General features: G+C 35.5%; 1 protein-coding gene across 4 annotated transcripts in view; it reads left to right on the forward strand.

The window, feature by feature from the left end:
- Positions 1–462: 462 nt before the first annotated feature.
- Positions 463–13,619, forward strand: part of LOC131167065 (ribulose-1,5 bisphosphate carboxylase/oxygenase large subunit N-methyltransferase, chloroplastic) — a 42,729-nt gene continuing 29,572 nt past the window's right edge. For 2 of the 4 annotated variants that reach the window (XM_058125835.1, XM_058125836.1), the window contains exons 1-6: positions 463–781; positions 963–1,072; positions 4,235–4,298; positions 4,391–4,501; positions 4,674–4,733; positions 7,516–7,623. In XM_058125835.1, the coding sequence (XP_057981818.1) occupies positions 671–781; positions 963–1,072; positions 4,235–4,298; positions 4,391–4,501; positions 4,674–4,733; positions 7,516–7,623 (564 nt within the window). In that variant the 5' untranslated portion in view covers positions 463–670. Of the gene's footprint in view, positions 782–962; positions 1,073–4,234; positions 4,299–4,390; positions 4,502–4,673; positions 4,734–7,515; positions 7,624–13,441; positions 13,512–13,619 lie in introns of all 4 variants that reach the window. The other 2 variants (XM_058125833.1, XM_058125834.1) reach the window with 2 other exon arrangements.

A 13,619-nucleotide genomic window follows, 5' to 3' on the forward strand; every position in this document is an offset into this window, starting at 1 on the left:
AGAGTGTAGAGTGCAAAATACGTAGTGTAGAATATTGAGCGTGCAGAAAATATAGAAGGAAGAAGTAGGAGAAAAAAAAGAAAGTGAGATATTTAGTAAGGTAAGAAGGTGAGATATTTGTACAAAAGTCACGTATATTTTATAATTCTTTTTAAAATAGTGGATTTCAGATCCTATCCGCCCGTGGAATAGGTATAAACCGAATCGATCTTACTTTTATTATTATTTATTTATTTATTTTTAAATTTTGTTCGTCTTCATTACTTTTTGATTATTCACATTTATTTATTATTGTATTATTTTATAACAATTTAAAAAATATAGTAAATTTATTGTTCTATGTTTTAACAAGCACTGATTCGGATCTTTCGTTTACTTAGGAAGACTTAATCTGATTAGTATTCATTTAAGCCTTATCCCATCCAATATTTTGGACTAATTTATTCCCAACTTGCATCCCTAGTCATAACGTGCCATCCCATTTCACTTTTCTGTTCTTTTCAAAGACCGTGCTGACGGTCTGCGAAAATTCCTTACAGAGCGGGTGGACGTCAATGAATTGCCTCCTCCGCTCCGGCAACAATCCCGTCCAATCTAGGTCTTACCAGTTTCTGATTCAAATACAAAATCAAAACCCTAGCACAGACATTGTCTGCCAGTAGCTGCAACGATGCAATTAGTCTATCGGTTTGCAATCCTCTCCTGCTCCCGACGTTGTCCGCTTTTTACCACCTCCAATCATCTGCGCGTTAAATCCAATTTCTCAACGTCCTCATCCAAGGTTCGCCAAACCAGTAATTGAAAGAAAATTGAAGAAAAAGAAGATCCAACTCTCTATTTCCCATTTTCTGTTCCTATTTCTAACCGCTACCAACTGAAGACGCTGATCTCTCTGTTTTCATCATGTTTTTTTCGTTTTATTGATTCCTTTCTGGGTTAGCTTCTAACAAACAACGCGGCAGGTGTCTCACTGTTTGGACGAGGACTGCGATGATTTTTTGCCGTGGTTGCGGAAGAAGGCAGGGGTTGAAATTTCGACAGCGCTTTCAGTTGGAAAATCCGCCCACGGCAGGTTTTGTAGTTAGTCTTCTCCGCAAAATAATCCGTCCTCGACGTTGAAAAGCTGCTTAGCCTATACTATAAGTTTTTGGAAGTGATTACTTTATTCTCATCGTTGTCCGTTCATTTGTTGATTTTGGCACATGCTCTTGGCTGAGTGCGATTTACCCCTTGTTCAGTGCTTTCCGCATGAATTTCAATTGAACTTTTTCTAACGTGTCATCGGCATTATTTTGTCTGTGTTAAAAGATTCAACTAATTTTATAATATTGTTATGGATTTTGTCTTAATTTTAATCGGATTGCAGAGTTGTGGGATTTAGAAACTGAAACACATTATGAATGGGGAATCAGCTCACATTTTGAATTTTAAACTATATGAATTAATGCAATATTATTTATTGTGGTTACCAAGAACAAGTTTAGTAGCAAAGCAATATGTTGGTTTTGTTATTCTTGTTCTTCTGGCTGGAAAATGGCAGGGATGCTTGAGTTGCAGTAGTGCATTTTTCATGTTAGTGGAGTATTATCCAGCAATTGTTGAAGACCTTTTGGATTTTTCAGCTAATGAAGCTCTTATGAAGTGAATCTTGATTGGTTGTTTTTTAAGCACTAGATGCTATGGAATAAAGTTTCTAACATATTAGCTTGGAGTGACGTTAGATGCTCAATACAAAGGTAAGCAACAGAAGCTGGAATGATGAAGACATTTATGGCATGCATCAGTGTTTTGTGATTTCAATCAACAAGCAGACAGTGGTTGGCTGTCTACAGTGAAGAAATTAAAAAATGAATGTCATTGAAGTGCTGTACTTCGTTGCTGTCTTCATTTGTTTGTCTTGCATGCTTTCCTTAGTTTATTGCTTGAGTGGGTGGTTACACTGTACAATGATGAAGCCTGAAGGAGTGGGTTTTCTAGAGGCAGGGGGGTTTAAAATTGTTAGGATGACTTCACCATTTTTTATGTGTCAACCTAGCTTCTGTTCTTGCAAATGACTTTGCTTTCTTGGGGGAGAAGTACATATCTGTAATCACGCTAACAGAAAGCACACCCATAAACAACATAAATTTCAGCTTCAGAACTGTTTAGATTTTTTGAGGGGAAAATATTGATTACTTAAGGACTAGCTTATTGACAGAGCTTCCCAAGCGAGCCATGATCAGGGTTGAGAGCATAGGTCATCCTTCTAATGCATGGCAAATTGTTTCTTTTCACTGGTACAAAATGAAGGCTGTTTTTTCTGGTTAAATGAAGGATGAAGTTGAATTTAGCTGCTGACAAATTTTGCATATGATAATACTCCAATAATACTGAAGACATTTGATAGATACACAAGTAACAAAAGCATAATGGTATTGCTGCAAATTTAAGAGGTGCCTCTCTGTCTTATGCTGGTGAGCCTGTTTTACGTTACGTGTTGTTGTAAGAGAGGTTTGGTATTTGTTGCTTTTGGTTTTTGGTCTTTGTTGGGTTATGCTGGATTCAGCTCTCCGGTTACTCAATTGCTGGCCCAGGGATTGCAGGAGGAAAAGGTTCAGGGAGGTGTGGGACTGGCTTCACATTGTGTGTTGGTGCCTTTAGCATGACAAGACTAGGGAAACATTGAAGGAATAGAGTTATTTTTTGACAGTGTGAAACAAATGAGTTTGAGGTGTGTTGTGGACCTTGTGGCGTCTTTGGCATGAGAGTTAGAGGTTTTTGAAGCAATGGAGTAACCTGTTGGCAAAGCGAAAAGATGATTTGGGGCTTCTGTTCTTTTGGGTTTCTGGATGTATCAATATCAATACACATTCCTTTATTGATTTACTGTGAAATTTGTGCATAGCGGCATCTTCTTGATGCATACTGTTTTGTACCTAGGTTGGGCCCTTGTTCTGTTGCCTTTTCATTGAGTAACACATAGTTGCTTATCCCCAAAAAAGTAAAAAAATCTCTGGGCAAAAAAATGGTGGTTGCACTAACAGAAGGCCTATTGCCCAGATTTTTTTTTTTTTTGCTAAAAATGAACTTTGAATTTGTGCTCTACTGCCTGTGATGATTTTAAGTGCCTTGGCCAAATGAGAAAGCAATTGTTTAATTAGGATATGCGCGTGATGCTTTTGTCTTTTGATGGATAAAAATGCGGTGGCCTGCTCCTGTGCTTGGATTGTGGTAGAAATCAGATGTCAATCAAATGAGGCTGGCTATACATTGTCAAGAGAATGGGATTTTTGTTATCGATTGCGTGGTCAAGGATTTCAAGGGAGTTCAATATATTTTGCTGCCTGAAGACATAATTATATTTGGATTTGATTCCATGGATGATTTGAACTTTAAAATATTCGCGAAGGGTTTTATGTTGGTGGTTTATTTGATGCAACTTCATTTTTTTGTTATCTTGTTTATCCGCACTTTGAAACTGTTAGAGTAAAAATTGGTATTCTAAACACGCCCAAGGCAGAGTAGTTGCTGTGAAATTTGTTAAATCAAAATATGATATGCTGCCATTGTGCTTCACTCCATCTTAATTCTGATCATGCTAGTGGATCTCCAGTGACTGCTACTGTGGGGATTAAATCAAGCATTTTAATGGAGTTTATAGTTTTTCCTTGTCCAACTCAGTTTGTGTTTCATCACAGTTGGTCAAGCTCTATAGGCCCAAAGGAGCGAGGAAGTGGGGATTTGAAACAGTTATCAACTAATCATGCAAATGAAAGAAAAACTAAGATACTACAGCCAGGACAACCCCTCCTCCCCTGGCATTCTGTTTTGATGAGGGCGACTCTTGACCCAATGATAAGGGTGGTAGAATCAAACCTGAAGGTCATAGGGTCAATTCATGGAAACAGCATCTCCATAAATATAGGATAAGGTTATGTACATCATGCCCTCCTAGAACTGGACATTGCATGGACCTTGTTCATTGGATGTGACATTCTTTTCCTATTCTGTTCCATTGATGATTATAATCAATATCTTTTGTCTTTTTTTGTTTTTTCGTTATTGCCCATTGCATTGTCACGGAGGAAACATATATTTAGGCGTAGAAAGGTCTTTACCAGGTATTAAAGTCCACAGGATCTTTTATAGGTGCTACGTTTTTTTGGGGAAAAATATTCTACCATTTTGGGTCTCATTAAAGTTCATTTTAGATTATTTATGGTCATGATATAAAATGCATGTTTCTTGAATGCAGATTGTTGTTTGCTTGTAAGCCCATACAAGCTGGTGACTGCATATTTAAGGTTCCTTACAATGTGGTATGTTATTCTTGATAAATTTGCCCGACTTGTAAATATATATCGCATTGTTAGCCTTCCAAACTGCGCATAATGCTTGCTTTATTCCGCAGCAAATAGCACCAGATCATGTACTTCCTGAAATTAATTCTCTGTTTGGTGATGAAATTGGCAATGTTGCAAAGCTTGCTGTAGTCATTTTAACTGAGCAGAAAAGGGGTCAGGTATTGTTGGCTTTTCTTGTTTTGAGCTTCATATCTGCAGTAGATGTATTGTTGCATATTTCTGAAAATTTGCTGGGTTTTGTTTTGCATTTGTCATTTCAAACCCATATGGCAATCTTTGAGAGACTGGGCAAGAGCTGAATAATTCCTTACTTTTCCCCTTTTTATGCAGGATTCTGAATGGGCCCCTTACGTTAGCAGGCTTCCTCAGATTGAGGAGATGCATAGCTCTGTAATTCCCCTGTCCCCTCTTTTGTTGTTGATAAACATCTTGTATGGATATGATCAAAGGGAAAGAGTATGCTGGAGCCATGAGATTCTCTTATGATTTACTTAGGATTCAAGCATTTTATTATTATTATTTGCTTTCAAGTATAATGCATCTTTCATGTTATATCTTAACAGGGGGGAAAATTGTGAAATTATTTTAATATTTTCAATTATAGATGGATAGTTGAAGTTGAGGTAGGAATTACTTAAGACCCTGTTTGTTTGCAATTAATAACCTTGTTGTTCTTACTCCTTAGTGGGCTAAAATTCTGTGAAGTAGCATTGTTTTCTTCTAAATTAGGTATGCACATGATAGACATTATTCTAGAATTTTAATTTTAAGAAAAGCAATCCACTAGTACCATGTGCTATAAGTGTTATACTTTAGTTAATGCAAAGAGCGTATAATGTGACAAATGTGTAGATGCATTATATAATATTACAAATATGCTCAAGCATTGATAATTTAATGTACAAACTTACACTATGTTTAGTTTGCGGAATTAGTGCTAGGACAGAATTGAAATTTGGGCCCCATTTCACATTCCAGTTTGGTTTACATAAATGAGGGCGGAATCGCATTCTGGCCTAATGCTAATTCTCGGAATTCCAAACTTTCTTTTCAAAAGCAATTATAACCCTCACCAAATAGTAAATTCCAAAAAAGAAAACTTGCTGGCCATCTCTCAACAACAACAACAACAAAGACAACAACAACAACAACAATAAATCTTTATGATTATTATTGTTATTATGTTTTGTGTTTTAAAAATATGAAAAAACATAAAGGTCCAAATGATGTCTAAATTTCCAATAAAAGCAGGTAGAGTTGGTGATGATTTAGTTTTCATTCAATTGCAGCCACTAAACAAGGTTTTAAGTAGCGGTTACCTCTGGTACATAATGGTTTTTGGGGTTCCCAATACTGTTGCACATTGCTAAATCAGTGGGAATAAAATTGACAGCCATAGCAGCCATTACCTATCCACTATAGGACTGTTATAGTTCATGTGTGTGTCTGTATTGCTTTTTCTTCTCATTTTCTTTTTTCTTCCCTTACATAGTTCATTCTTGATAAGCTATGAGGATGACAATGAGACAAAAATTATTCTTTTTTACAAATATTCACTAGAGACACATTAATTAACAATTTGATAGAACACTATTTTGTTAAAAAAATTTAATTTTGACAATATTAGTAATTTTTAATTTTTCTTATATTTTTCAACTTTATCATTTTTTTTTCTAGTTTTTGTTGTGTTCAAGTTGTTAATACTTATATTTATTTCATGATAAATTTATGATTACTTTATAATTCTAAAGCTTAGCTTATGTTTATAAAACATTACTTCTTGGTCTAAATTTATTAGATTTTTATTACTTTAACAAATAAATAATAGAACTTTTTTTAATTAATTGCATTATTTGTAGTACTTTATTTATTTCATGATAAATTTATGATTACATAGTATAATTCTAAAGAGCAGCTTATATTTATACAATATAACTTGTTGGTCTAAATTTATTATATTTTTATTAATTTAACAAGTAATTTATATTTTTAAGAATAATGAAAAAGTGAAAAATGTATATAGTTTTTCTATAAATATCGACTTCAATAAATGCAAAATTTATTGCTCTACCAAACAACGTTAGTAAGTTGAACTGAAGGATCCAAAATACCTTGAAACTCTCTTTAAGAAGGATTAAGAGCTTAGAACATGCAAATAAATCAATATACATAAGATTGTGTGTGCTTGAAAAAAATCATGGTTACTACAATTGTTTCCTGTTATGTAACATTTGCTACTCCTTGTATCTGCGACATCCGTTTAATGGGAATTGAAATTGCTGCCCGTGATACTCATTCATTGTGACTAATCAAATGGAGTATCACATTCCAACAATGATTCAGTTCCTGCCTTGATTCCAGTTCTACATGGATTATTTTCCTACTTCAATTCTATTCTACGGAAACAAATGTAGTGTTAATCATGACATCACATTATTAATTTGTTTAGAAGCATAAGCTATGATACAAATGATCAAAATATGATTTTTAGTTTCTATTATTTGGTAAATACATTTGTTTAGAAGCATATAAGCTATAATTAAAATGACCAAAATATGAATATTAGCTTCTATTATTTGGTAAACACATTTTATTTATGAAATTGAATAATCTAGAATTCAAGTTATTAAATTATCATTATACTTAACGTCATTTACTTGTTATTACATGCAATGCATGTTACGGATTTATTATGACCCTAAAGAGTGAGTATTTTATGAAACAAATGCTCATAAAATTGTTCATCTAAAAGATATCTTCACTGTAAGATGAAAAATGCTGCACTTGAGATTTGCAGTAGCTTTTCCTTTCCTGAAAGATTTTATTGAAGATTGATTTGCTTTCACTGTAGCAGTGCACTTACCTATCCAAGAGAAGGTAATAAATGAAAACAGGTGGGGCCTCTTGTGCATAAAAGGTTGCAATTGCAACATACATAATATGCTAGAACAATGTTATGGGAAAATGGATGGTTTGCAGATGTTATTGTGGGGGTTTTCTGTTCCAGGATAAGCTTCTCACTCTTCTCTATCAAGATCCCTATGTGTATGTAGTGTTATGCTTTCTAGATTATTTTTATTGTTTGTATCCACACTTAACATTTCTCATATGCCATCCTTGAATTGCAGTTCTTCTAGGAATTTAATGTGCCTGTGGTTTGAATGTTTTGTAGATATTCTGGAGTGAAGATGAGTTGGAGATGATTCGGCAAAGCTCATTATATCAGGAAACGATTAAACAGCGAGCTCAAATTGTTAAGGAATTTTCAACGATTAAACCAGTACGTGCATGCTGACTAAAACACAAAGAAAGGATTTTTTTTTTTTTTTTCAGTAAAATGAGAGTTCATTAAAAGGGCACCCAGGGGGTTCTATCCTGGTACACGAAAAGAAGATTAAAGATACAGAAAGTGTTGAATCGATTGTGTGACACTGTATCCCCAAAATCAAGAATAATGAGAATCTCCAGCTTGTACTGGTTGCTAAATCAACTAGTAAGATTTGAGTTACTTATCCTTGGGGGTTGTGAGAGAGTAGCTGTTCCCTCAAAAGCTCTTGTCTTTCTCTCTCCATAACCCAAAAATAGCGAGTAGGATCAAGGATAAAGCTTTTCTCCAACCAGTCTTCTTTGGTGTATCCTTCCAGGCCCAAATGTTGTTTTCCACTTTAACCCAGTACTGCTGGCCAGAATATTAGCCAGATTCCATATACTCTTTTGAATGATTTATTGTCCCCAGCTAGTGCTGTATAAATATAAGTTGTCTCAGTATTGCCATATCAGTAAACAGTTAACCAACAAGCTCAAATTGATGTGGAATTTTTGAAATCAGTAAGCACATGATAATAAAAATCAAACTGCGTTTCATTATATGGTGAAACTAGTACATAAAAAACACCAATTATTAGTTTTGTAGCAAAAGTGCTATGAGTATATTTCTCCAGCGCATCTATTAAGGCCTTAGATGAGATATGATGCTACCACTGCAATTCACTTCAACATTTTAATGGTGTATGTTTGCTATTTTCTTTTCTTTCTTTCTGTTTTTTTTAATTATTTTTTTAATTTTAAACATGATATGTTGAAGATGCTTGTGCAGTTGCTTATGATATGGCAATAGATGATTAGTTTTTTGGTGTCACCAGTTCATATCTGTATGTTTCATTCAAGAACGTTCTTGAAGGGTATTGCAGTTCATTTAAGTTTATGTCTAGGAGAAAAAGAGAACAGAATGAAACAGTGAATTTGAATGTTTACACTCTGGATTCACTAATGCTTTCGACTGCCATTTGTGCCACTCTTATCCAGTCATAAAACTTCTGTGTTCTATTAAAGATAAGCTATCGGTTTCGAAAATGCTCAGCTATTGCTAAGGCTGTAGTGACAATGTATCGTGCAGAATAGAAATAAATCATATTCAGATGGTAAGCAACAATAAACTTTCCTGTGTAAAAGTTCTCATGTCACTGTACAAAGATTTTATGTACTTTTGGTTTACAAAGTCCCAATAACACCTTGCACTATCAGATGTAGTGAAAGCAAGTCCTTTGAAAAGATATTTATAGAAGATTCATGAACGATTCAGAGGCACAAATAAGACAGATGATTGAGGGATTTTAAGCTTGGCTATCAAAGGGAAACTGTATCTCTAATTCAGTTGGGATTTAAGCTTGGTCACCCTTTTCTTCATCCTGTTTCTGTCTTTTTTGGTTCTGATACAACATTATAAGTATGTATCTTGTTGTCTGCTTCATCTATGCTACTACTTTCATATTTACCAAACTGGATTTGCACATAGGAATCCTGTTCCACCTGCCCCTTTGAAATTTTTTTAGTGGTACGGGGAAAACCCCCATGGTTTCAAAGAATAATTCTGCAACAACAGTACTTAATGGAATGGGTGGGGGCTGAACTTCTTGTGGGGTGATCTCTTAGCCTCCTATAGTCCTACCACACCAGCTGCTGCTGTGTATCATGTATGAACAATTTTGCCTTTTTTTTTCTTATAAACAAATTTAGTGGGTGAAAAAAAATTTAGCGTGTGGGGGGTGGGGGAGGGGTAAGTTTTAAAAAGATTTGAGGTTCTAAGATGAACTAGATCTTGATGATAACTAAAGTTTAGTTTCTGAATTTGAGATTAAAATTTCAGTATATATATATATATATATATATATATTTATGGATGTTATATATGTAGTTTTGATAGGCCCAAAAGAAAAAATATTGTGGAAGTTCAAGTACACTTAGAAAAATAAAGTCAAAATTTGCATTTATATGTAATTTTCTCTCTTTGATTTCCAGTTGAACGATGTGTCATATCCAGATAGATAGACATCCTTTGAAGTAGCAAGTGCAATCAAACAAAGATGTGAGGTTAAATATTTTGGGTTTACTAGTTATTGGAAGTTTGGGATAGGATATCATACCCATTTGAACTTTTCTCTTCAGAGGCTTTGTGTTCATTTGAGTTTGCACTGCAAGGATTCAGGGATTGGCAAGACTAGTTGAAGTTCTAATTAATTGTCGCATAGATTTTTTTTTTTTTTAAAATATTTTTGCAAGTCTTCTTACACATAAATTAGATTTGGGTTTTGATTTTTTTTCTCTATGCTCATGATATCCCATCGCACATACAATTTGAGCTTTGCATGTTTGTATATTTTATTATTACTAATAACATAATTTACAAGGTCAAGAATGGAAGAAAAGCACATAATAAAATCCTTGACACTATTCTACAAGAAAGTGCTAAATAGTCTAAATGGCCTATATTCATGATGGAATTCTTCTTCTCTCGCAAAACCTTCTTTGTTGTTTCACATTGTATTGCGCCATGGAATTGTAAGAAAATGTCAGATTTACACTAGCATTCAATTCAGATTGAAGGAAAGAGCTTTGATCTGAGGTTAGACAAAGTGGGGTAGAAACCGCATTTTTTTGTGCTCAAACACTAGCAGAATCGAAACAGGTGGCTGAGGTGGAGAAACCGCATTTTTTCTGTGCTCAAACACTAGCGGAATCGAAACAGGAGGCAACAGGTGGCTGAGGTTTCCTCCAGATGCTGAAACTGCATATTTTTTGTGCTCAAACTCTAGCAGAATCAAAACAGGTGGCTGAGGTGGAGAAACCGCTTTTTTGTTGTGCTCAAACACTAGCAGAATCGAAACAGGTGGCTGAGGTTTCCTCCAGATGCTGTGAAATGGTTTTCTAATGGGCACGATAGAGGCATTTGGTTCTTGTTCTTGGTGAATCTAAAGATGTCGGGAGGCGAAGTTTTGAAAGTGAATTCTGTGAATTGGCTAGGGGTCTCCATCAGGAGGCTGGTGGTATGGTTGATGGTCCGCAGCAAGATCAATGATCATGGTGTCAGTCGTGGCAGCAGTGAATAATGTTGAAGGTGAAGGATGTAAAAGCACTGATTTGCCTTTGGGTCAGGGTGTCGTTGCAGGAAAAAGGATAAATCTGCTCTCAATATGGAGGTGAGATGCAATTGAGGGAATTTGCTCCAGAAGCCATCAATTCTTGTTTGGGGATGGTGACTCCTATCGTCAAGGCGGCTAGGGTTTTGGTTGGAATTGCAAAGGTGGTAGAGGCAGCTAGGATTTCTCATGGATGATGAGGGTTATGAGATATTGCAGATTGGGCCCGGGTGCTTACTGGTTGTTTTAGACTTGGGCCAAATTACTTGATACAGGAGGGGCCCCAAGATGGGCCAGGTGTTTGTACAGGCCATTGCATTAAAGAGACTAATTTGATTAGGCTTTTTTGGGAAAAAGGAGGGCGCTTCCTCTTCTAAGATGGGCCACTCTAATGACCAGGCCCTTGTTCTGTTCTTAACGCTGTTTTCAAAACCCAGGAGCCTGGTGCTATAGTCCAAGGGTCTGATCAACATTGTAAGAAGGGCCACAGGGTTTTTTTGGGTGGAGTTTATGCAGGAGAGAGACTCATGTGGGACAGCATCAAGGATCTGCAGTCATGAGAGAATGTGGGAGAGATGGAGGGGAAGAAAGGGGAAGAAGAAGAAGAAGAAGGAGGAGGAAGGAAGAGAGGGAAGGAGATACGAGGGGGGAAAACTGATGTTCACTTCAATTCAAATTCATCAATAACCAACTCCTACATGGCTTTCACACACTATTTATAAGAACGCCAATAACTCAAGAAATTACGCATTCACCCTTAAATTTACATGAAATTACAAACATACCCCTAAAATACACAAGTATTACAAACAAGCCCCCAAATACACATAATACTATACTAATTAAACTAAACACATAAGAAACTATTAACTTAACTCAACAGTCCTTGACCTAATTCTTTTGAATGAATCCCTAACAAGGGTTTGCCCATGGTCTGGCTTCTTGTCCTGCATCAGAGACCCAAGAAGATTTAAGGGATAAATGTGAGAATGACGGGGTGTTGGTTTGAAGGGAAGATTTTGCTGATGATACGAAGGGGGGGAATCTCTTGGGTGGAACAGGAAATTCAATCAGCTGGAGAACTGATTGAGGAGAGTCTTAATAATGGTTCATGTCAAGTGGTACGTATTCCAGGGAATTTATAGAATGGAAATGAATGTAAGAACCTGTGATGATGATGGTATACCAGTGCCAAAAGAAAAATATGCTTGGAAACAATTGTATGAACTCAAACATATGGGGAGGCAAATTGTTAAAAATAGATGATGCTGGGAATTTTTATGTTGAGAAATCTCAAAATTGCACTAAGGTTGATATCGATAAAAGTGTGAATTAAATTCAGAGGTAAAAATAGGAGGATATCTCAGAAAAGGACAGTGAATTTTGATAGTGATTTTTGCTTGAGATAGTGGTTTGTTGTTGAATAAGATTTGTGAAAATTTGGATTATGGGTCTGACTCTTCAGTTGGGGGATATTTCTTATGTGTCCCCTTCTCTGCTTGAAGGTTTAGAGGACGTTTCAATCTCTGAGAGGGGGGTTCAGGGGCAGAATTTAGTTGTGAGTAATCATTGTAAGGATGGTATACTACCTATTCCTGTGGAAAAAATTAGTGACCAGAATGTTGCTGTGAGTAATCAACATAAGGATACGATTCTACCTACTCCTGTGGAGATTGTGGAGACGATTGGTGAGCAGGATGTTGCTGTTCATAATATTTTGGATAAAAATGGGATTGTGGATTGCTGATCATGGAGGGAATGAAGTATGATGATGGAAATAAAGTAAATCAAAGAAGGTCAGCGACTCAGCGGGAATTAGCAAGGCTGCAATGCTCTTATCAATTATGAAGGGAAGGGTTTATTTCTTAATCATGGTTTATTTAGTTTTTTATTTGTTTTCATTTTATTTTCTACTCGTTGTTTATATCTATTTTTTGCCTTTTTCAGCTTTGAGGATCTCTTGTTTTCCCCTAGCTTGTAACTTTCTCTATTCTTAATACTAGCAGTGAGTGCTCCATGATTTTTTGTAAAATTTTGTATTTATTTTGAGGAACTAGTCTGCCGGCCCCACTTAGCGGGACTTGAGGCTTGTTGTTGTGTTGTATCTTGACAAAATAATCGCTAATATCTTATATTAGAAGAGCAGGTATGATTGATTATAGGGCGTTTTGAGGTAGTTACGGGTGGTTATAGGGCTGTGTTGGGGTCTTTTGGGTAGTTATGGGTAATTTTAGGGTTGTTTTGGTATAATTATGGGTAGTTATAGGGGTGTTTTGTATAGTGCAAATACCAGATTTAGAAAGGGGAATCCCCTTTCTAGTAGTGAAGATATTTCTTTTGCTATATAGAAAAAATATTGTTGTTTTTTTTAAACTAATCAGAACACTTGTTCTCTAAGGTCTTAAATTTCAATTTAGAGGAAACTTGTTTGCTGAATAATGAATTCAGTACATTGTCATTGGTTTTAGTGTAAAAAAAATTACATTTATCTATGCATTTATTGCCACAAAATGCTTTTGAGAATACATTACCACCAAACAAACTAATGAAATTAAAAAATCCAGGATGGTTAAATTCATGTATTAATAGGTTTTTTTTATTTGAATTATTTTTAGATAGTTTCTGTGATACAAGAAACTACTGAAAATTGTGATCATGATTAGGCGTCTTTTAAGATTTCAGGCTGTTGATCAATTCCCGGAGATTCTTGGAGATGTCACACTTAAGGATTTCATGCATGCATATGCTTTAGGTACAAAAATGCATGTGTTTATTAATCCTCTCCCAATTTTCTGGGATCAAATTTAATTGTCAATTTTGAACTGTATAGCTACTCTTTGTATGTTTGTAGTCTATTGAT

The sequence above is a fragment of the Malania oleifera genome, chromosome 10, assembly GCF_029873635.1.
Source record: "Malania oleifera isolate guangnan ecotype guangnan chromosome 10, ASM2987363v1, whole genome shotgun sequence".
Taxonomy (NCBI): domain Eukaryota; kingdom Viridiplantae; phylum Streptophyta; class Magnoliopsida; order Santalales; family Ximeniaceae; genus Malania; species Malania oleifera.